The sequence below is a fragment of the Mus pahari genome, chromosome 2 (genome assembly GCF_900095145.1).
Source record: "Mus pahari chromosome 2, PAHARI_EIJ_v1.1, whole genome shotgun sequence".
In the NCBI taxonomy this organism is placed as follows: Eukaryota; Metazoa; Chordata; class Mammalia; order Rodentia; family Muridae; genus Mus; species Mus pahari.
In genome coordinates, this window is record NC_034591.1 from 25,317,598 (window position 1) to 25,342,538 (window position 24,941).

Genomic DNA, 24,941 nt, shown 5'->3' on the forward strand with positions numbered 1-24,941 from the left:
GAGAGAGAGAGAGAGAGAGAGAGAGAGAGAGAGAGAGAGAGAGAGAGAGACTAAGGTGATATTTTTATATGGACTGTAGAATGTCCAGGGAAGACTACACAGATATGACAATTGAGATGGTGCCTAAAAGAAATAAAGGAAATGATATTTGGGATATTTGTCCCAATAGAGTGAAGAGCGAGAACAGAGGCCCCGAGTTATCCTGTTCAAGGAAAGAAAGGAACCAGTGTGGTGCAGATAGTATATAATGGAAAGAGGTTAAAAATGGGCCAGAATTAGCACTTCAACTCCCATTTTGAGTAAGATAAGAAGCTATGACAGGTGTTTGCTGGAGAATAAAAGAGCTAAAGCAGAGAGGCTAGAGAGCAAGCTATTTATAGCAGTTTAGATACAGTTAGAGGTGTGAGCAAGATGGTGGTAAAGGGTGGGAGAAAGCAGCTGGAGTCTTATTGTAAGGTCAGCCAATGAGAATTTCCAGCAGAATGGGGAGGCAGAATGGTCAGTGATGTACGCAAAGCCTTGGCCTGAGGACGTAATAGAATCAATTTACTATTTACTAAAATAAAAATATCGAACAAAGAATAGAAAGAAAAATAACACATGCATAGTATATTCAAGGTATGCCACTTATAAATCTTAATAAGAAAAAAACAAACGCTTGGAAGTTAGCTCACTCCTCTTGTCCTCTGAGAACATCCCACAAACTTCTATTGTCCTTACATAAAGCCCTTGGCTCATCTTCCCTGAAACATTGTAACATTGTACCGAATACAAATCTTCATGTAGTTAAGAAAAAAAAAGGTACCTCCTAAGATATATCGTATAGATGAGAAAATAAAAATGTCCCTATCTTACTCTTTTGCAACTTTATATAAGTCCTAAGGAAACAGTGTTTTACTTATTGTATGAAGATATGATGCTGTGGGCTGGATACCTTCCTCATACACATATATAATTATATGTCAGAAAGCCTTACAAGGTAGGTAATGACATCATGCAGGCTTTGCGAATTACTTAATTCACTCACAGTGGCAAGAGCCAGGACCTTAACGCTCTGGAAGCTCGATATCCTGAGCCTCTCGACCTAGTCTCCTGCATACTGTCACAGAGGACTCACCATCGACAGTGACTTGTATCTTCTGACTTGCGGACAGAGTTCCCTTCCCCTGGATGTTGACCTTCACGATGTAATTGCCCTCATCGGTGAACTGCAGCGGGTTGATGAGCAGAGATGCATTGGGTGGCATCATGGTGAACTTGTGCTGGTATTCCAAGTCAGGAACCACAGACTTATTTACGGAGCCTAGCAAGTATTTGGGCATTGTGTGGGATCTTTCAAACAGCCATATGATCTGGATGTCAGACGCCGGAGTGTGGAAGCCATAGTGCACTGGAAGGTAGAGGGCCTGTCCCCTGATGCCGTGGACAGTGTGTGATGGCACAGTCACCTTCAGTCCCAGACAAGAACCTGCTACAAAAGGAAAGAAAAATGTGAGTGTCCTGAGCCACATCTCATAATACAAAGGTTCAGTCGCAGAGAGAACTCAGTCAGATGGTAATCTCTTTCTAAGAAGAAGTCTTCTAAGTTCTGACTTTCTCTAATACCAGTTACAGGTAGAGGTAAATATTTGTCTCTGAGACCTTCTGCACTTGAAACACTCCACCCACTGACTGTGCCTGACTTCCCTAAAGCCAAGGCAAAAAGGAGAAGCAGAAATGATTATCTACTATCATTTTAGACTAATAGAAAAAGAAGAACTGAGAAATATTATGAGCTTTAAAGTCCAGCAGAACCATTAAACACATTTGAAGTTAGACCATGTTAATGTCATATCCTGGTGAAACTATGCAGTTCCTGAAACACTAAAGGATTACTTCTCTGTAAGAAATTTCTTCAAAGCCTTCTGAAAAAACTTAATATTCCATTTTTTTGGAAGTTCCCTCATCTGTAGTCAAAGTCACACTAATGTATTAGTAAATGTGACAGCAAACTATATACTCAGTTAAAACCAGACATCCCTTGTCCACAAAGAACTCTGATTGGTGTTTGAGGGACAGCAAGGGGCTGGCCAGATCAGATATAACAGAGTAGAGGGGGAGAAACACAGAGCAACACGAGGCTATTGATAACCAGGACAAATGGGGCAAGATTTTAAATCCACAGAAATCTTGGACAGTTTTACTCTATGTACAATGAAAGTGTAACTGGAGTTTGAGATGAGAAGAAGGCCATGACTTTTCTCATTTATTTATCTCACACTAGGTTTGAGGAGACTGGACTGGACAAAGAGAAAAGCAGGAACACTAAGGTGTCTTGGGGAGTGACTGCAACAAAGCTGGCAAAAGATGGAGGTGTACTGAGCCATGGGGCAAGCGATAGGTGTGTGTGTGTGTGCTGAGCCATGGGGCAAGAGATGGGTGTGTGTGTGTGTGCTGAGCCATGGGGCAAGAGATGTGGGGGATGTGTGCTGAGCCATGGTGCAAGAGATGGTGTGTGTGTGTGTGTGTGTGTGTGTGTGTGTGTGTGTGTGTGTGCTGAGCCATGGTGCAAGAGATGTGGGGTATGCTGAGCCATGGTGCAAGAGATATGGGGTGTGATGAGCCATGGGGCAAGAGATGGTGTGTGTGTGTGTGTGTGTGTGTGTGTGTGTGTGCTGAGCCATGGTGCAAAAGATGTGGGGTGTGTGTGTGTGTGTGTGTGTGTGTATGTGCTGAACCATGGTGCAAGAGATGTGGGGTATGCTGAGCCATGGTGCAAGAGATATGGGGTGTGATGAGCCATGGGGCAAGAGATAGAAAGGTGCTAAGGCATGGTGCCAGAGATGAGTGGTGGGTGCTGAGCAATGTGTGCAAAGGCTGGTGCTATTTAACACATCGGCTACTACACTGCAGGGCAGGGTACACACTTACGATGAGGAATAAAGATTCCCTTCATGCTCTGACTGAAGTCACCTGGAATACTAGAGCTGCCACAGCAGCTCAGTCATGGGGTTTAGACAGAGGACTGCCTGCTCGGTGGTGGTGGGGGGGGTGTGGAAATCAAAAGTCAGTATAGGGCGTACTCATTTCGAGGTGCCCACGAGACATCCAAAAGGCAATGCTGAGTGGATATAGTGATCACGTTCTCATTGTTAAACAGGCTAACGTCGGTTAGGCTACAACTAGAGATCTGGAGAGAAGTGGGGCATGGAGCTCTTTCCCCGTGTACAGTCTTATGCAGTGCCTGTGTTGTTTGGGGCCCATGAACTCACTGCTATGGCTGTGTCTTATGTTTGCATGTTACTTCTTAGCTTTGGATCCTGGAGATGTCATAATGTAATATACTATAATATATTACCACTTGCAATGAAAACAGTCCTCTCAGGATTATTATATTTTTAGAACTCTGACTGGAAGCTCTCTGCTTCATTTTATAACTGGGTAGTGTTGGTATGACGTCATCATCAGAGGAACATTTGGAATAACACGGTAACGTGTGGGATTTAAATGTAGACTCTCTTGAACACCAAGAAAGAAGACATCAGCACAGGGTCAGTGAGATGGACCAATGAGTAGAGTACCTGGCCACCAAGCCTGACAACTTGAGTTCAATCCCCAGGACTCACGTGGAACAGAGAACTAACTCCCTACTCCATGGTGTCCTCTGATCCACTCGCACACTCTGGGTAGAGCGCGCACGCGAACACACACACACACACACACACACACACACACACTCACAAATGATTTTTAAAAAGAATGGCCCAGAATGTTAACCTTGTAAGGGAGATGAGAGAAGTGGGGAGGGGGCTTGGCAGGAATGTAGACTATGGAATTAAGTTTGTAACACTGAGGATGACCCCGTCAGAACCGGAAGCGACGGAGCAGAAGTGTGATAGCCACAGGGGAAACGAAGCGGAGTGAGAGAAGATGGTAACCTGGACCAACCGGAAGGTTCCCCCCACCCCCACCCCCGCTTCAGTTTCCTTATGCACATCAAATGGTCATCCTGATCAACTGCTCTCTGTTTTCATTGTTTCCAGGAAATGTGGGGGTTTTAAGCTCTGTTTAAATCAATTTATGGGAGGCAGTGGGAACAAAGAAGGGAAAAGACACAAAGGTCTATCTGTCTTTCTGTCTGTCTTTCATGGTGATTTCCAGGGAGAAACCTCAAGTATGTTACCCCCTATCCCATGAGGGAGGAATCAAGTTCTATCAACAGTAACTGGGCGCTCTCTCTTTTCTTCCAGAGTGGAAAGCTAGACATGAAGTTCAGTCTCTCTTCCTCTCCCTCTCCTCCCTGTCGTTGTCGTTGTCTCCCCATCTCTCTCTCTCTCTCTCTCTCTCTCTCTCTCTCTCTCTCTCTCTCTCTCTCTGTCTGTCTCCATATTGCATATTGAGAGGCTAAACAGGAAGTGCAGGCATGTTCTTGGGCCGTTGTGTGTCCCTGGGATAAACACTTCCGTTTCGCCTCCCTTTCAAAGGTATTACAAGGTGCATGATTTCTGTATGGCAAGTTCAAGAAAGTAAAACTTAGAGTCCTCCTAACTTGAGAGGTTAAAAATAAAAGAGGGCAGTGGTTGCTGGAATATCTAAAGTACAGAGTTACTGGGAGCAAAAGAGCCGTGGATTCTGCAAGGAACCTGGAGGAAAAAATAAGGAAGACAGTGAGCAAACCAATGTCTTAAGACGAGTGATGTCTAAGACATGTGAAGCAAAGGCGGAGACAGACAAAGGCAGAGCTTTGGGATGGAAGCTGGAACAGGAGCATGTTCTTCCTTGGATGTGTGTTTTCTGAACAAATAAAAATGGCACCTGTGTCTTTAATTGCAATTATAGATACGTTTCTTGGTAAGCAAGAAATAAAAACTAGTTTTTAGTTCATTGTTTCTAATCTTTTTTTTCAATTTTTTTATTAGATATTTTCTTCATTTACATTTCAAATACTATCCCGAAAGTCCCTTATACCCTCCCCCTGCCCTGCTCCCCTGACCACCCACTCGCACTTCTTGGCCCTGGCCTTCCCCTGTACTGGGGCATATAGAGTTTGCAAGATTATTGTTTCTAATCTTAAGGCATGAAAAACATAACGTTCACTGTGTTGCTGTTTCTTTTTTTCCTTGACTGCATATGAAAATATCTTCTAGCCCAGTGTCCGGGTTCATGTCTGATCTTAGATTCCTTTTGAAACTATGTTCACCAGTAACCCTTAGATGCATCACTTGCCGATTGCCCCGAAATGAACATGGTCAGGATGGTGTGCATTTTCTAAACGTGCAAAGAGAATATTTTATTTGATGTTTTGCTAAAGCTGGAAATGTGAATTCATAGCAAAGGATGCATATTTGTCTTGTGTTTAGTCTGATAATGTGGTTTCGGGTGAGCAGGGCATTTAGGTCTCTGCTTTTTGTCTCCTGTGTGAAAAGAGTGCAATACTAGATTGAAGCCTAGAATGTCTCTTAATCACTAATTGTTCGGGCGCTTGATGCCCTGAGGTACTTTTTTCAGAGTGGCCACTACTTACATTTCAAGAGGGAGAGTTCAAAGGACCTTGAAATAGAGAGTCTCAGTATTTAGTCCACATATTAAGTTGTCGGTCCCTGGATGTGTGCTAACAAATTGGCAATTCTGCCCTTGTTACCAAGCAATCAAGGGGCTATGGTGGGAATTACATCATTGCCTTGAGAATGCATTGGGGAGAGCTGCATGGCTGCTGATGTAAAATGAGGTGGTTGCCTCTGGCATGGAGCAGCTTTGTCAGTGACGTACTGGTTCATTTAAGACATTCCCTATCTTATCCTTGGATTCCCTGCTAGACTGAAACAGGGTTAAATGTCATTTTGGCCAATCAGTTTTTGGTTTTGCTTTTCATTTGGGGAACTTTTTCGAAGAGGTTCATGCTCTTCTGTTTCTCTATAATTTAGTCTATGCAATCATCACTGGGAAAGATTGGCTGGAGTTTCATCAATATACTGGAAATGGTTGCTAGGCACCGCATTACTATGAGGTAACACTATCTCTAGAATTGAAACATTACTGACTTCTGAATCTTGATTTGAATATGGGCTCTCAGCTACAAGCAGGGTGATTTAGTTAATCTAAATAGGTTATGAGGAGAAAAATTTTATTTCGTAAAACACCAAATATAGCAAATGCTGCAGTCCAGAGAGAATTAAAGTTTACTTTAGTAGATCTGGTATTGTGACACACAACTTTAATCCCAGCCCTTGGGAGAAAGAGACCTCTGACCTTTGCCCTGAGAAAATAAATAAACTATGTTAGCAGAAAAATTATCTTCAGACACAAGTTGCTAAATAGACCTCACTAAAGTGCTTTTTCTTGCTTGGAATATAGGGAGGCAGGAGTCAGGGGTGTGAATCTCCACACTGAGTGCAAGGACCAGCATTTATATGACATTTACAATCACCACATAAATGAGGAAACATTGGGCTGCTTAAGAAAATGAATCATAGATTTATGCTTTAAATAATATATTACCAAAGATATTTCTGAATGTATTCAGTGCTTTACTATAAAATGAAAAATTCTTCACCAAATATGATGTGGGTTTTTTTTTAAATGCACACCACAGTGAGAGGTATAGTACATATTTCTGTTATACATTACTTTATCTGGAGATTGCCTGTGTCATTTTATTAACTATTTATGTCATATAATTATGCCATAATTATTAATAAGCATTAATACTATTTTGTCATTAGTGACAGGCTGTCACTACGAGGCCCTGGCTGGTATGTAGAACAGACTTGTCTAGACATCACAGAGATCTATTTGTCTCTGCTTTCCAACTGGTGGGGTTAAAGTTGTGGGCTATCATCCACCAGTACCTGTGTTATTTTATGGGACAATTTATAGGTAACAAGTGTCAGCAAGGAATGAGTTTCCTTATATCACACCTAAAAATCTTCCTACTAGGAAAGGCTTGGACACGCTGATATGATGAGCCATTGTGAGACTCAGATTAAACAGGTAACATGCTTCCTGTGTGTTTTAGAAGCACACACTCTTCCATATACCCATTTCTTGCTATAGATGTATAACACACCCATGTTTTCAAGCTCAGTAGTTTTACTAATTTAGAAAAACAAGTTGTGTCATTCAAAAAACTTTAAGTGTTATTCTAGTTGCATGGGAAAACATAAAAGAATAAAGCTTTCTACAGCTTCTCTCTGTGTGAACAGATAAACTTCAAGAAAGAAATGGTAGAAATAATAATAGAATTTTAATTTTCTTTTGAGATTGACCAAGTCCTTCCTGGATGTAAGAGCTGCTAAGATCGTCTGCCTGTAAGGCACTAACAGTAACCCAGGGAAACATGGAAAACACCAATCATAAACTGGTAAACAAAAATACAGCAATAAACTTTACTTTAGAGATTTCTTAAGACATACAACAACAGTACTCATGAAAAGAAGATAAAGTTAAGGAAAGTGTGCTGTAAAAATTACCCATGTTCCATCAACAAAGAACTCCTGCGAGCAGTTTGATTGTATTGACTATAAACATTAGGTTTTACAAAGTGACCTCTATGGCAGCTCAGAATCGTTGGTGTTTATTTCCCCATTAGCACACACAGTATTAGCAAGCATAACACGACTATTGTTGACTGAAAATAAACTCTTGCATCATTAGAAAAAAATAGAATTTACGAGTCTGTATTTTGAATAGACTATTTAATCAAACAGGGAAGCTTATTTAAAATAATTTTAAAGGTACAAAGAAAATTCAGTATTTTAAGAGCAAAAGGACTTTCACATTACTTGTGACCCTTGTGACTCATCACCTCCAGAGAAAGTGAATTTCAGTAAGAAGGGAGGTCTTTCTCTATAATAACAACTTTATTTTTTGAAGTTGGGAGAAATCATAATTATATTCTAATTAATTTTATTTTAGTCAAATTTCTCAACTGAATTCATTCCTGAATTCTTCTTAAGACCAACTACAAAAACATTATCTGTGAAAACCTAGCAGTCCTTCTATTAAAAATGAGAGAGAGAGAGAGAGAGAGAGAGAGAGAGAGAGAGAATCACAGGATCACATAATATAGCTAAGAATGATGTTAAATAATGGTAACATATAACATATTACAGGTTTAAATTTGATAGCATGACAGTATAGTCCCTGAGATGACCATAGTTAAGGGGAACAGACACATTAAAAATTTACAGATAGCATTTTTATGTCAGTGAGATTTATATGCATCACATACAAATGTGAACAATAATTATGCTTACAATGAAAACTAACAAAACACATTAGAGAAAGGAAAATTTTAAATACCTCTTAAAGTCCAAAGCTCAAATTGTTTTTATCTATCTGTTATTCTTTAATGAATAAAGCACTTTTTAAACTTCTATCAGATAAATATAAACAAAACAAGAAACTAACTTGACTCTTAAGATCTATAATAGGAGGATGGAGACTCTTGGTGAAAATAATACTGGTGGATAACAGTGTGTCATGATATAGGGAGGCAAACTCTATGTCAAAAGAGAGACAGAGATAAAAATATTAAGATATAGTAAAAAAAAATAGGACTAGTCACTGACAAAGAGAAAAACTAACGGCATTTTTGAGCACTGATCCTTTTAAACACATTTCTCTCGCTTGTCATTTTAGCTAGAACTTCACATTTTCCATATTTATATTAAAGAAGAACCAACAGTTTGCACGCTGTTTTTAATTGAAGCAATACCTTTAATTAAAAGAAAACCACTACCATGAATTGTTTTGAATTTCATTCCGAGTTTTAATTTAATGCACTATTAGAATGTTTGCCAATTAAAACATTAACCATTAAAGATTATTGAGCCTATCGGTAAGCCCTGGGAGAAGAAGAGACTCCGCAGCTTTTTATGCTGCCTTAACTTTCTTAGCGAGTCCCATCGACAGTAGCTGTTGCTCCAAGGGAACAAAAGCAATCATTCCTTGAAGCTCATTTCTCTTACATGTTCCTGTTTCTTTGCTGGAACAGTGTGTTATTGTTAAAAGGTTTTGACCTGTCCTTCAATTATCTGAGAATATCTACAGCCCTAAGCAAATATTTACCTTATGCCTACCACCCCCCCAAAAAAAAAAATCCACAAAGAAAGCCAACAAAACCCCACAACCCAAACCCCAAATACCTAAAAGCCAGCTCATGCGGGGCCTTACCTATAAGAAGAAGGTGTATTTTGCAAAGAGAGATCCCAACCATGCTGCTGAGAAGCTCCATACAAGCATCCTGTCCCATGCATGCGCGCCCTGTTCTCAGTGGCAAGTTGGTTCATGGACCAGCAGCTGCTGGTTTATTTGCTAGGGAAATTAGCAGTGAGGTAACAGACCCTAGCCTGCCTCTTGCTTCTGTGATTTGAATACAGAATGAATGTGTATACAAAGGACACAGGCAGTAGGAACACCTGTTATATGCTCTGCGAGAACACAGGGCTGTGGCTTTCAAAGAGTTTCTTGGTGATTCTCAGTAATTTTTCAGTATAGCTTTATAAATTATACTGAGTTATTCACAATCAGAAAGAGAAAGATACTCTCTTTAGGTGGCCTCATGATAAATAAAACCCAGATCTGCTTTCCTATCATGAAAAATTATGCCATTATTTTGATATTTGAAAAAAATATACTTTCTATGAAAATCGAAGTTCTTCGTGAATTTCCTAAGTAGCCATTCTTCTTCACAAAGTTACTAATTATCAGGTAAAGACTGTACCAAAGAACCAAAACAGAGCATTAGAGTATTTTCTTGTGTGTTTTATTTTCTATTACAAATGACTGTGATGGTTTTATTGGATCTGTGTATTCATCTCACTTTCTTAAAAAAAAAAATAAATCACAGGTACGTGTGCAAGTGGATCTGAGGCATACATTTTACATAATGATAGTGTATAGCACACACCAACAGATAATAACTGAGGTCATATTTTCTCAGCTCAAGCTTAGAGGAAGTGAACTAATAAATAAAAATCTTGCTTGTGCGTTCTGGCTGCATCTTCTAGCTCCTCTCAGCGCCATGAAGTAGGTGGGCTGAGAACTTTACTTAATTCAGTAAATTCCAAGTGAGCTATTATTTGTAAGGAGGTTCTGGCCCACACTTTCTGCATGCAATGGAACATATCTAGAAACATTTGACTTGAAGGCAGTAGAATTCTCAACATAAGTAATTTTTAACAGGGAAGTCTCACTGAAGAAATTCAGTGATTAGAGTGTGGGGGTGAAGGAAGGCATAGTTTTTCATTTTAACTGCTTAAAGGAAGACTGTTATTCAAATATTATTTTAAAATTAAAAAAAGAACAATTGTTATTCTGAAGGATAACTTTGGAAATACACTTTATGTCAATGTTCCCAACTTGTTAAAGATGTGTCTAAAGGCAAAGACACCACTGTTGGGAAACCCGAGTTCTTTATACAGGTCAGTTGCTTTACAATGCTTCACACCTCAGAAATATGTCAAGAGCATCCTCAGGCAATGTAGCCCAGGCAATGACTGCAAGTTTCTCCACACCCTCTAAATTCTGCTCACATATTCACTTCAATGTATTTACTTAGATATATACTTTCCTTCTCAGATCCTTGACTACAGCGAACAATCTTAGTCATTGACATCCAAGCATAATTCTCATTTTTCTTAACACGTTTCCCCAGAAATAAACCCCTGTGCTCTTTAGCCTATGTTGTCTGCTCCTTAGCCATTCCTTAAGAAATTCACACAAATTTTTATATCAGACTGCACAACATCCAATTGGAAAAAAAAACAACATAGGATTTAAACAGATACCCCACAAGCTCCTTCACCCCATTTAGATCAGTCTTAACACAAGCTTCTCCTATTAAATAAGATCATCCTTCGTACCGTCCTTAAACCAAAAATGGATTATTATGAGGGTTCCAGGGTCCTTGGTAAGGTGTGAGAAACAAAGATAGTATGGAGAGGTGGCCCTAGGTGCCAAATATATAGCATTTAAAGGACTGATAAATATTCCAGTAATTTCCACATTTTATATTAAAATGAAAACTTTTGTGACAGAAAGAAATAGTAGGTATTTTAATAAGGACTTAGATACAAGAACGATCCATTTTTGTGCTCTTTTTCCTGTTATTATATACATTCAAATTTTTGCATTACGTGTGTGGATTGTACAAGAACTGTTCACATTAACCATGCGCCCTCTAGTGGTTTGCTGGTAAATATAACTGTTTGTGAGATTATGGATGAATTTATGAGTTTTAACATTGAAATCATACAGGCAAATTTAACTTCAAGAGCTCCCAAACTGACAGAATTCCTAAAAATAGTTCCAAAGAGTTTTCTAAGAAAAGGAAAATTCTCCCAGAAATAAGGCAGTGGCAGGGAGATCTCTGAGCTTGAAGCCAGCCTGGGCTATATAATGAGATCCCATCTGGGGTTGGGAGGTGGGGTTGGGTTGTCTTAACACAGTATCTCATAGCACAGTTGATAATCTATCAGCTGTTTCTGTAAAAAAAAAAAAAGTCCCATATCCTCGATTGTCTACTCACCTTAGTTATATTTGCATTAAAATGAATGCACTGAAACCATTTCTGTGCATAATGATTGCATTAATATAAGGAGTCACTGGAAGTGTGTGGAGCGATGAGAGCAGGACTGCCAATCACAATCATGTGTGACTGGTCTTGCCAATCACACATGGTTTACTGTTCATTTACATTATTGGGCTGGTTTTGTTGTACACAGTGAACATCTACTACGAGCATTTCAAGCAGTTGTAATCTTTAATACAGACCCCTGTATTAAAGATTAAATCTGTATAAATCCTTCATATCTGTAGAATCCTCAAGATTACATGAATGGTTGTATCTAAGGTGAGCTGGGGAAGGGGAGCATTTGTTATTGTAACTAACTCTGTAATTACATTGATCCCGAAGAGAAGTGCATCTGCAGGAAAAGCCAGTCACTAGAGGAGGCAACTGTAGAGGCGATTTCTGAGCTAGTGTCCAAGCGTCTGTACAGTCAAGTTTATGCTTTGTTTTTATAATAAACGTTAAACTAATGTAGTTAAAAGGCACTGGAGTCCTGATTTAGGAGTCACTCCTCAGCATAATACCGGGAACCTTTAAGCATTTGAGTCATCAGTTTATACCTCTAATAGTCTTAGGTAAGTATCTTAACTTCTCCACGTCATTTTCCACCATTTTTTAAAACGTGAAGATGATGGTAACTCCAGAAGAAGTTCATGCATACGAACTTGTGGGTGTGTGTTTCTTGTGTTTTTCTTTCTTTCCTTTTCAGTCTTTTTGTTTGTTTGCATGTTTTATTTTCTAGAGGGAGAAAGACAGAAAGTTCGTGGAAGTGTGGAGGTAGGGGCAGATGTAGGATGAGTTGGGGGAGGGGAGACCTGATCAGAACATAGTGTATGAAAAAATTGTAATACAAAAACAAAACAAGGAAAAGATGCTCATGCAGATAGATGCATGAGGTCATACACATGAACCCATTAACAAAATTTTTCCCAATTCGTAAATTTTCGTTGTAACCTATTATTATTAGTTCTGGGTTTGCTGCCTCCCACAGCAAGGTTACCCCCATTACTTTCTCCTTTATACTACTTAGTAACAAGACCAGAACTTTATAGTGACACGTGCCCCCATAATTACTGACATCTGCCACGACTTGCCTTCGCTAAAGCAGGTAGAAAAATGATGGGGGGGGGGGGTTAGACGAACACCTTTTTCTAGAGCGTTTACAGGGAATGCCAAGAATGAAGAAGAACCTACGGCTGGCCATCAGTATCTTAGGGGTCCCGCCTCCCACTTCCTCAGGGCACACCCAGAGCCACTGGGAAATTCCTGTCACCTTTCCAAGTGCTCTTTATGGAGGTCAGTCAGTCTCTTTCCTCGCCCCTCTAGCTCAGGCGTGCTTTCTCTTGCACTCCTAGAGGGCATCTTGTCAAAGTGGGCTACCTACAGTCGCTTCAGAGATTGTTTAGTTCAGTGGCCAGACTACCTAAGTCATAGGTTTTCGCCACGCCCAACCCTCTTCCAAGTCCAGGTAGTGGTTCTGGAACAGAACGATTCCCAGTTCATTGAAGCGGCTGCTTCTTGGGAAATGTAGTACTGAGGCTGGCCTCCTCCTTTGATTGCAGCCGGAAAACTACATTTCCCGTCATGCTCAGGGAAAGGAAGGCTGACCCAGGCGGGCAGCTCCACGTGACGACTCACTATGGCTTCCCTGTGTTGTAGCCGGCTGTCCGGTGGGCTTATGTGATTTGTTACTTCTCCGAGGCAGGGTAATCGTCTCTCGACTTGGACATGCAAAAAATCAAATCTCTCATGACCCGGCAGGTGAGTTCTGTTGTCTGAAGCAAAGAGCTTCCCGCTCCCGGCTGGGAGAGGCGCCGAGACGCCCAGTTCCTTGGTGGCGGTGGGCGGAGGCTTAAGTTACAGTGGGTGGCGGGGCTCAGGGGTGTTGGACAGCTAAGCAGTACACTGGAAATCTCACCTGAGCCTCCTAGATCCCACCTCGACTCTTTGTGGGAAGTGTCTTCCTACACATATTCGTTCAGACAAAGCCAATCAGGGAGCTGGGCGGTCTTTGTGTCTCCTCCTTTGCTTTAGCTACCTTCCCAGGACAGCCTTTGCTGCTTTGCAGTGTCCCCCTCGTCCTCACTGGTGGTGGTTTGCCAGTAGGTGCCCTGGAAAGTGAGGTGGGGTTTGTGCAATAGAGGAGACTCAGAAGAGCAAGGGTGAAGGCACAGGGCTGTTTGTCGGCGACATTGGTAGTGTTGTGGCCTGGCAGCAACTCTCCAAACTTGTAGCTGTGTTTTGGATGTAAACACGGGAATGACAATTCCTTTTCTATCCCCCCCCCCCGCCCCAATCTCAAAGTATCGCATTGTAGGTCACCAGGAAGCTAGTATATGTCAGTATTCTTTGTGTATTGCTACTTAAAAAATAAAATTCTGACAATTTTTTTTCCAGAATGATAATTCAGGAATAAGAATGCTACTATATCTTGTCTCACATATGTTAGGGCTTCCTAATACTGTGCCTTTAACTTCCTTCGAGGAGTTGAAGAAATGTTTTTGTTTTTTGGGTTTTTTTTTTTTTTTGGTATCTATTGATCATTTTATTTCAGAAAACTTTGTTTTGACTGTAGCATTTTTAGCTACTGTAACATAATTAGAATTTTTGTTTTAATAAGAAAGAAGCGTAGTTTAGGTGAGTTTTAAAATCAGCATGGCTTAGAAATGTTGGTAAAGTCCTTTCTTTAAAGCTTCACTTATACAAAAGAAAACAGAAGACTTTTTAACCTGCTTGAGGATTCAGAATGTTAGCAATAGTGTGACAGCTACATGTAATTTCTTATAGACAGTACATACGTGATCCTCGCATAATGCTTTTCCTTTTCTTGATTGGAGTTGAGAAACTAGGAAAAATGAATGTTTCGTGAATAATAAAACAAACAAGCAGGGGGCAGAGGCAGCTAGCAGTCTTTCCCATTGATGAACATTGGTGCTGTTGTGGCTTGCTGCTTCCTACTTGAGAATAGGTTTGGAGGCTGCTCCATCCTGAGGTGAGAGGAGAGAACAGAGCCGCTCAGGAGCCGACCTGCAGCCCCTCAAGTTTGGATGACTACATTCTGTCTGCCTCTTCTTACCTGTTAAGCCACATAGTCCATAGTCTGCCATACAGCTTGTAAAAATACCTCGGCCTCTGCCTTTGGACTTGTTCTTCCTAAGGTTGATGCTCTCTTCCGTTTGGTGCCTGTTATCATAGGTGTATAGTAGTTTGTGTGATTTGACTTTTTGGTTTTGGACCTTGCCTTATGAAAATGACTGGGAGAGAAGAACCGAACAATTCCAGAGAACTGGTGATAATATATTCATAATGTTTGTAAATGTAATACTGACTCTGCAGAAAGTGCGAATTCTTAAGCCTCACACAGTTTATTGAATTATAGTAGGTTATATCTGTGTTTAGTTGAAGAAAAAAAAAAATCTTTAGGACATATACAAGAAACTACTGTATAAATAATAAGGTAAAGTTAAGAGGTTTATGCAAATGTGAGGACCTAATTATATATGTTTAAAGCGCAATTTATACATATTATTATGATGATGTTGTTGATGTATATTAAAGAGATGAAATTCCGGTTTATGAAAATTTAATTTTGTGTTTTCTCCCCCCTACCCCCGTTGCTCCATCGCTCACCATTTTGCTCTTTCTTTGCAGAATGTTCACAGGGATGGGTGCCCTTTGTTAGCTGGCCTTATGTAGATGAGACCTGTGACTCAGCACTCCCCACTATGCTGGCCTCTGTTTCTCCAGTTCTGTCAAACTGAATTGAGTATTGTGGGCCAAGCACTATTCCAGCAGATTGGAAGAGGTGACAATGAATAGAATAGACAAGTGTGTGCTAAGGGAGACTTGGTGAGGGAAATGTTTGAGGAAAAGGAAATAAAGAGGCCTGGGAGGCTTAATAATTTAAGATCAATTATATCTGTAGATAGGGGCTGGTCCTAGAAAGCTTCAATGCAAAGATAATACAAAGGCCTGAGAGAAGTGAGGGGTGAACTGGATGAGTGGATACCAGCAGAAGAAAAAAATTCAGGAACTGTTACAGTCCACTGTAGGCAGAGTACAGGGAATAAAGGAAATGGCCTTAGGAGATGATGTTAGGACGAGGACATCAAGCTAAAGGCAGGAAGCAGGTGGCACTGAACATTGAAGCCAGAGCATGCCATGACTTTTGTTCCGAGTGATATGGCACTTGGCCATTTTGGCCCGTTTTAGTAATATACTTCAGAAGAGAGGAGAAAAAGAATAGAGAGACTCTGGAGGCTGATGCAGTGATCCAGGTGGTAAAGAGAATGGGCGAAGGTGTTGGACATGCACAGAAGCTGCTCCATTGTGGACCTGATGTAAATTCCCTCATGTGTTGTGTAAAGAGTCAAGGGTGGCCCCAGTTGGTTTAGCTCCTGTAGTCAGAAGAATAGAGTTCTCACTTGCTGAGATGGAGGACCCTGGAGGGGCAGTGGTTTGAGGGAAGAAGTTTTTAGACTTTTTATATGAAGGCTGCTTAGATATTTAAGTAGAGACTTTGACAAATGGGTCTGAGTTTATGGGCAGCGGCATAGGTAAACCTTTAGGAATAGCAAGTCTATAGCAGCCGAACACAGGCAGACAGCATTGGCTGAGGTTAAGTGGGATGGCTGGAGGTCTATGAGAAGCCCAAACTGTTCTTTCCATTTAACAGTAAGAGATGGATACTGCAGGGCAGAATATGAAGGAGCTGTCAGAGACGAATGAAGTTTTTAGCAGCCTGATGCTGAATAAATAGTTATGATAATAGAATAATAGAGTGAATTTGGATAAAGAAGAAAGCATAAGAAAAGCAAAGGATTTAAAAGATGCTGTGGATCCACCAGGTAGGACTTGAGTGGGAGTCAGCTTTGCGACTGAGCAGCCCAGAGCCATGGGGACCTGGGAACAGTCTCAGTCAGTCTCTCTCTCTCTCTCTCTCTCTCTCTCTCTCTCTCTCTCTCTCTCTCTCTCTCTCTCTCCCTTCCTATCTCTCTCCTTCCAGCCCTTCCTTCTCTTCCTTCTTTTTTCTCTTTCTCCTTCTCCTTAATTTTTTTTTCTTGTAGTTTATATTATATAAATTTATTTAATTTTTATTTTGTGTTTTCCCTGCATTCATTTCTATGACATGATCATGATCTGGAACTGTAGTCACAGACAGTAAGAGCTGCCATTTGGGTACTGGGAATTAAACCCAGGTCCTCTAGTGTTCTTAACTGTTGAGCCATCTCTCTAGCCCAGAAAACAGCATTTCTTATGAAGTGGTGGGGAAGAAATTCTGGCTAGGTTGGGCTCAAGTCAACTATATTGGGCTCTCGAGAGAGATGGAGAGAAAGACTCAAGTCTTTCTAGGATGAGAAGGGACAAATAGCTGCAAAGGTCAATTTTTTCTAATAGGACAAAAATTACTAATTTCATAAAAGGAACAAGAGGTTCATATAGCTGTAATCGAAATGTCTTTATTGTTGATTGATTTGGACTGGAGAAATGGCTCAGCCATTAAAGGCTAGGCTCAGAACCAGAAATATAAGAAAGTACAAAGGCAGCTTTATTGATGCTGAATTTTATATACATTTAAATTGGGGGAAATTGTAAAAAAAATAATTAGAAAAGAGTGTTAGATAGTGGATATGATAATGACAAATGTTTTGTTTAATAAATGCAGAGCACCACCGTAACAGAGGTGAACTTATGCCTTAGATGAGAATGCAGAAATTTGAGTTCATATTTAGTAAGACCTTAAAAAATTGACAATGAAAGAGTTAACAGCCTGTAGTCTTAAATTACAGTTGTATGCCAGATATATGTGGAGACATGTAGGTCCTTATTTTCATTTCTATTATGTTAAAGGAAAAACCATTTCTCTGTGATCTAATAATTCTGAGTATAAGGGTTAACACTCAAGAGATGCTTGCAAGCTAGCAGGTTCTGCTTTGGTCCCTCACAGGCACTGTCCCTTTCATTCTCTGTAATCTTCTTTATAGTTCTAAGTTCTCACTGTGGTTAGGGTCTATCACACAGGAAGGGTAGGTCGATTGTGCAAGGCCACGGGAGAGTTAGGGAACAAACCAGGAAGTCTGTTCTTAAGTCCACTCCACTCTGGTGGCTCCTGACATCCTACTCCCGATGTTTATTATTCTTACGCTGTATATTTGGCAGAAATCTGTTGAAAATTGTGTAATATTATAGAGGTGAAATCTTTTTTTAGATACTGGTTTACATTACACTTATATTCTGGCATTTATGGAAAGAGAAAATCGACATGCTATATGCATTCAAGGATTTCTGTCCAATTAATTATACCTTTAAAACATGTTGAAAGGCATGCTAACTACGTGTTGAAAGTGGCATCTAAGTAATAGTATCGTTTGAAGGAAATTAGAACTTTTACTTTCCTATGTGTGCATAGTCCTGTATAGTTAGTATGTGTAAGTGTATGTGTATATGTATATGGAGGGTTATTTGTCTAAACCAGCTTTGCTGTTTTTGATGCTTCCTATGAGTTGCAGTGAGAAGCCCAGGATAGGATGAACAGTCCAAGCCCTGTGGGATCCAACACACCCTCCATTGCAAGGCACATTAGACTGCAGTAGACATTATCCCAGTAAGAATTCCTGGAAACCTCAGCCTGCAGTCAGTTGCATACTCCCATGAAAACACAGTGCTGAATAGTTGGAGATTGGAGCCTGAGCAACAACTTCTATGCAATAAATTACTTTTTACTTTTTTTTTTTTTTTTTTAATTTTTGGTGTTTGTTTTGTTTGGGAGCTTTGCTAGCCGTTGGGCAGTAGAAGCAAATAACATTTGCTTTCTCGTTTCCTTGAGACTTACAGTGTGAAAGAAGTGTGTGCACTTCATAGTTAAAACTTCACTGATTGGGCTGAGAAATTGTTTTGAAAATGTCTAGCTGTATTTCTGAAGCATGAACGTTCTGAGTCTCCCATGTGCGAGTGACAGTAAACCCAGCCCCAGCCCAGAAGAGCCTACTCGTTAGTGCAGGGTAGGGCCCTGGACCTTTAAGATCTTCCCTGGGTGCTGTTAGTGGACACAATCCTTAGCTATGTTTGGAAGTACTGTGTGTCTTGAACATAGAGCTTTTACGAAAACTCCTCAGAGGAGATAATTCTGAAGCTGGTGGGGTGTTGGTTTTAGGTTTTTGGAGATAGGATGGAGAATAACAACAGGAAAGAAGGAGCGGTAGGCTGGATAGCCTGGAAATAATGGTAGAAAAATGCTGTTATAGACTTGTAGATGTGACCAGTGCTATCATTTCATAGCAAGAAATTCCTACAGCACACTATGTATTTTGGTGACAAAAGACCCAAAGACTCAGTAGGAGACACCTGAAGGGCAGTCGTATGATCTAAATCTCTCCTCAGAGTTATGTTCCAGTTGCTTTCTCATACAGACTAATATCAGCTCTTTAAAAGCACGCTTTCTAAGATGGGCTTTAAAATGAAGTTTAGATGCTGAGTTCTTCCTGTCTTCCTGAGTGTCCCTGGTCTATGTAAGGCTTTCTGAACCCCTCTGGTGATGTGCATACAGAGGGACAGCTGGAGAGCAGTGAGCTAGGGCTTTAAGTCTTACTCTAGGCAGCAGGAACTGACTGTGTTAGTGACAAACGATCAGGGTTAACAGAGGGCTTACTGAACTAGATCAGTCGGTGAGTGTATTTTTTATCTGTAAATCATAATATTATGGCTTGCTCAAATCCCCTTTTCAGGTGAATTTATTAGTGATTTAAATAAAAGTATGTTTTTAGAAAGCTTTGTAAGTTTCCTTTTGTTTTAAAGTTGTGGTTAAGATAGACCTCTCCTTCTCTGCTGACCGTGACACATAATACTCTTTTATTTTAAAAGATTCCAAACACATTCTTACTTGACTTCATAGCAGACCATATGTGTTAAGCGACATTTGTTCTTAAAATGCATGTTCTCTGTATTTTGAAGCAGGAGAATCTCATTTTAAAACTATCATGTCTGTTTCACTAGGTGTGCTCTATCTTTTTACAGTTCTTTAGCACAATTAAATTGTGTTTTTCTCTGTCTCTTTTTTCAAGGGTCTGAAGAGCCCTCCGGAGAGCCTCAATGATCTTGGTGCCTTTGAGAGCCTGCGGGTCCCTGGAAAGGTATTGATCTACATGTGTGGTTGGCGTTTCATGTCCCCGAGAACAGACTTCCTGCCTCTGGGTACTAATTGCTTCTCTGAAGCGCTGCTTCCCACAGCAGGTGGTTGCTGTGATAAGCTAGGGATGCTTTTCCTTTCATTGTGTGGGGATGCAGTGTGAGTCACCAGTAAGGCAAAGCCTGCAAAATTAATAAAGGTAGGGTTTATTATATCAAAATCTTGGCATGTCAGCCGATATATATGTATATTTTTACTTTTTTTTTTTTTTTTTTGGCTGAAATTTTAAGATGTCAAGTAAAATAATTTATTACCCACTTTTTAATGCTGTAGCATTCCAAACCCCAAAGTATATTTAATTATGTTTTTCCTTTGGGCAGGGGATTTTGATAAACAAGTGAGACCCACCTTATAATAAGTCTGCTGTATTTCAGATTTTAATCCCCTAATATTCATGTGAGCGTCTCAGTTTACAAGTTTCATGCATGCCACTTGCAAGCCAGCTGGCTTTCCCCTGGAGGACAGTCAGCTGTTGTTAACCCTGCTGCCACTGGCTGTGGGGTGCGCCGCTGCTGAGAGCGCGGTGTGAGTCACAGCTCTGCCACACAGAAAGGCTTTCCGAGGGTTTTAATTTGAGGATTATGGTAGGGGTGGGATTTTTGCCTTTTTATTTTTTTAAAGAGCTGGGGACTGAGCCCAGTGTTTCAGATTAGTGAAAGCATGTTTTAAAAATGAAAAATACTAATCTGAAATGAGCATTTAAGAATAACCCTTTCATTTACTATCAAATAGTTTATGTGAAGCACAGAAAACAGTCCCTGGTAAAATATTACGTCTTTCCTAGGCATGCTTACCAGGTAACTGTTCTGTAGCTGAATTAACCCTCAGCCCCTGAGCATCGTAGTTAAAAGTACTCTTCGGTTTGCTGTGTCTGGCGTCCCCACCCCAGAAGTTTTCTTTTCCTTTACTAGAAAATTCTTTTTACCTATTTTCCTATATTTTTATTTTATTATATGGGGATATGTAAAGGGCATTTTCATAAAACTTTATACTGTACTTTGATCACATTTCTCCTCATACCCCATTACCTGCCCGCTCTGAGCCCTCACCCTTCTTAGTAGTCCCTTTGTTATCTAGATAATTTAGCTTCTGCTTTCATGTCATTTGTATGCACCTGATTTTATGTATTTATAGCGTCTAGGACCTGTAAATGAGAGAGAATATGCAATGATTGTCATTGAGGCTGAGTTACCTTGCTTAATATGATGATTATGTCTGTATTTCTGTAAATTACATAATGGCTGGAGAAAATTCTATTATGTATACAAAGCACATTTCCTTCATTCATTCCTCATTGTTGGAAACCTCTGCTGGTTTCCTAGCTTAGCTACAGTGAGTAAGTACTATTGCAGTAAGCTCTAGTGTACAGTGTATGGGGACTGGGTGCCAGGAGTCTTGTGGGCAGATTCACAGGGATTGTATATGGGATGCCGTGGGTGGCCAGGGTTTAGTTAATCATGGATGGGCTGGTTTCCATTCCTAGCAGTAGTGTCCGTCCTTGTCAGTGTATGTGCTGCTTCCTTAATACAGGATTTTCCTTCATTATCTGAGGCTCCTCACACCCCAATGTCAGTTCCTATCTCTTTCAGACACTTTCACCAGTGAAGGAAGTTTTATACATATTGTTCAATCTTCATGTGAGTTCAGTATAATAAAGTACTAACAATCCTTTTACATGAAGTAGTTCAGACAATGACTTAGTTATTGTGACACACATAGACACACACACTCTGTATATTAAATGGATGTGGTATACAGTTAGGAAATAAGGACTAACCATTCATCCTAACTGATAAAACAGTTGTCTTTATGTGATGGATTAAAAAGATGATTGTACACTGTGGACATAACTTAAATTTGAATGTATTACATGTTTTAGAATCAGTGTCAAGTTGATGAGGGAATTTCATTAAAAATACACGAATTTCTTGATAGGAATGGTCTGTTGTCTTTAAATCCCAAGACCTGGTGTTTTTGTGATAGTGGTGGCAGTGGATTTATGCGTAGTTCTTATGGTCTCTTTACTGTGTTTCTTTCGGATCTGGCTGTGGGTAGAGTGTACAGTCTGGGGGTCACAAGATCAGCAAGTGAAAGTAGTCCAGGGGAATGTTATGTCTTAGCATTGGTCTTTTGGGCACATACTGAGGAGTTTCTAGGTTGTAAAGTAATTAATAGAAAGTGGTGCTTGTGTGCTGAGCTGCAGCTAGCCTTATGATATGAATGCTCCCAAGAGCCTCATGTTTATTTGTTCTCTGCTTACTAGCAGCATCACGAGAACTGGGGGCTGTAGGGCAACTGCCATCTCTCCAAGCAGATCTACACATACAAGAGCCACACAGTCTAGGGCGGTGATGCTCCAGTTGGTAGACTTGAGTTCGATGTGAGTTGGGCTCACAGTCACTACTGAGTGACTGCTTGCAGTGGGGCAGAGCGCTTGCGCTCGTAACTTATCACATATAGTAAGTGATTTCTATACCATTGCTTTAAAATTAATGTGTGGAGCTTAGTGCTTGATCACATGAAATTTACTATCTTCAAAAACTGATCTTAAGTTTTTCAGATTAGTGAAAGCATTTTTAAAAAATGGAAACTACTAATTTGAAATGAGTATTTTAAAATAACCCTTTTGTTTACTATAAAAGCAGCATGTGAGATGCACAGAAAATATTCTAGAAATATTTTACAAATTCTAGAAAAATATTACAAAAATTTCCAGCATTGTGAAAAATTTTCTTCTTGTAGTCTCCCTGTGAATTTTAGTAACAGTTTTGAAAATAGACCGTATGCTAGACATGCTGTAGAACTGGCAGCTCCGTAGTGAAAAGGCAAGGATGTCCCCCAGGCTGAAGCTTGGCTCCTGTAACATTCACACGGGTGTGTGTGTGTGGGGGGGGGGGGCTGTAAATTAGGACAAGACCTTGAAGGACAGAGGTGACAAGATGAACTCGGCCAGGCTGAGCTGCTTCATCGAAGTGTCTCCTCCTGTTGTTGTACCACAGCGCTATATGCCTTGGAGATGATTTTGAAACTTGGACTATGAATTCAGTAATCTATCTGTTGCATGGGAAAAACAGTATAATTATTACGAGGGTTAAAGCTATTCGGTGGTGGGTTAAAATGAATATGTTATTTATTCTACTTAAGCAATTTAAATGTTGTGAAGAAACACTTAAATACTTGCACCTAATGGCATTACCACACTCATCAATATATAGGTAGAACACTGAAAATATCCCTTCTATTTAAGAATGAGTTCATTTTTTTTCTTTTTAATGCTGTTAACATTATGAACCCCAAAGTATATTTATGTTTTTCCTTTGGGCAGAAAATTTAAAAAACAAATGAAACCCACCTTACATTGTCTGATATATTTTAATCCCCTAAAATTCACGGGAACATCCCAGTTTAATGCATGAATACCCTTCCTTTTTCTTTGTCATAATATCTTTCTAATTGGACGAAAGAACTGTAAATTGAAGAAAGAATTGGATTAGTTTGAGTTGTGATATATTGGAAGGCTCTAGAATAAAGGCTAGTGTATGTGGGAGTGGATTATTAGACTGGATCATACTGTGGTTAGTTAGGTTAAAAAATGATTAATATTTGCGAGTTCCATGCTGGTTCAGCTCCTTAGGAAAAGGAGGGTGGTGAAGAGGAACTGGAGAGCGGTGTGTCGGGCTAGCTGATGAGCAGAGGGTCTTGTTTTATTTTTTATTATTTTAATTGTATTTTTTTGAGACTTGTGTAAGAGCTAAGGGAGGGGGAGAAAGAAACCTTGGACATCATCTGCATGGCGCTGGAGACCAAGGAGTGGTTCAGAAGCAGGGTCCTCTAGATCTGATGAGGAATGCGGGGTGCGTGTGGACTGGTTGTTACATGGGGGTGAAGACGTGGCTGCTGAGGAAGAAGACATACATGAGGTGGAGAAACGGAGAAGCCATACGTTTGAGGGACGTTTAGAAAGCAGAATCTGAGATTCAGGGTTTCCTACATATGAACAGGGAAAGCCCGAGAAGACCCGAGGCTGGAGGGGCTGCGATGCTCCTCTCAGTGTAGACCTTGTTCTTCTAAGCGGGTCTAAAAGACTGTAAGAGCTGAGGAAACACAGGGAGGGCGCACATGCCACTTCTCTGTCTGACTCCCTGAATGTGCTGGGCCCTCTCCAGTATTAGCATCCCAGTCAGTAGTGGCAGACAATGTGCTAGTCATCGAAGCTGAGCATTATTTTTAAAGAGAGCTTAAAAGTTTTAAGGTTTCCAATGTTATTATCTTCAATGTTTTCATACAGTAAATACATAAAAAAATATAGTAAAATCCTAGACTTGGATTACATTTTAACTGTACAAGAAAATGATACAAATATTTAGCAAAGGGTCAAGAAAGAAATTTATGATTTCTGATATTTGTGATTTTTAAGTAGATCAATGTAGTACATTTGTATGGTTGAAATCAGTTTTTATTCATTACTTACTTTTTCCATAAAGTGATTAAAATGCTTTTATTACCTAATCTTATTTCAGGTATGGATTAAAATAGCCATACTATAACAGCCTTGCACAAGTGTTCATAATCTTGAAGCCTTCTTTCAAATTGTAATGTAACCAATTCTCCACTAGATGGCACTGAAAACCTGATGAAAACAGGGCAGACATTTACAGCCTGCTTTACTTAAAGTACAGAAACAAACTGAGGAAGCCGCTACATTTCATAGATTATTATTGTTGTCCTAGTGGGAATATAAGAAATGTACCATTTTTCCACGTAATCAGACGTATGGCAGTTCATTATAGTCTTATGTGGTACATGGTTTGAGGGTACCTGAGATCTGAAAATAGGCTTTGAATTGTTTCATTTGGAAGCAGATGAACCCTATATCTATCTGTTCAGTGAATTATGACTTTAATAATACTGATCAAATATTGAAAACCATATATTTCTTCCTGTTCACTGTATATAGATATTAACTAAATATATTAATTTTTTGCTTTCAATTAGGGCTCTAACAGGATGTTAGCTTTACAAGACCACAACAGTTGTAACTGTCATTTGTGCCCTGCCGTCTTGACTGATGAAAAGATGCTAATGGTTAAAACACACATGAGACAAGAAAGCAGACAGGAAATGCATGCTTAGAGGAACAAAATCTCTCCCCCTCGTCCTTCCTTGTCCTGAGACACACTCAGTCTGTCTGTCTCTCTGTCTCTT

The 24,941-nt window shown here is 40.0% G+C and overlaps 2 protein-coding genes across 5 annotated transcripts in view; one reads left to right on the top strand and one right to left on the bottom strand.

The window, feature by feature from the left end:
- The window catches only part of Hepacam2 (HEPACAM family member 2), a 36,339-nt gene extending 27,091 nt beyond the window's left edge, over nt 1–9,248 (bottom strand). For 2 of the 3 annotated variants that reach the window (XM_029535353.1, XM_021191376.2), the window contains exons 1-2: nt 9,154–9,237; nt 1,118–1,471 (exon numbers count right to left, since the gene is read on the bottom strand). In XM_029535353.1, the coding sequence (XP_029391213.1) occupies nt 1,118–1,471; nt 9,154–9,232 (433 nt within the window). In that variant the 5' untranslated portion in view covers nt 9,233–9,237. Of the gene's footprint in view, nt 1–1,117; nt 1,472–9,153 lie in introns of all 3 variants that reach the window. The other variant, XM_021191375.2, reaches the window with a different exon arrangement.
- A 3,901-nt stretch (nt 9,249–13,149) lies between these two features.
- Vps50 (VPS50 subunit of EARP/GARPII complex) overlaps nt 13,150–24,941 on the top strand; it is a 99,015-nt gene continuing 87,223 nt past the window's right edge. The window contains exons 1-2 of one of the 2 annotated variants that reach the window (XM_021189224.1): nt 13,150–13,312; nt 19,612–19,680. In XM_021189224.1, the coding sequence (XP_021044883.1) occupies nt 13,280–13,312; nt 19,612–19,680 (102 nt within the window). In that variant the 5' untranslated portion in view covers nt 13,150–13,279. The remainder of the gene's footprint in view (nt 13,313–19,611; nt 19,681–24,941) is intronic. The other variant, XM_029535055.1, reaches the window with a different exon arrangement.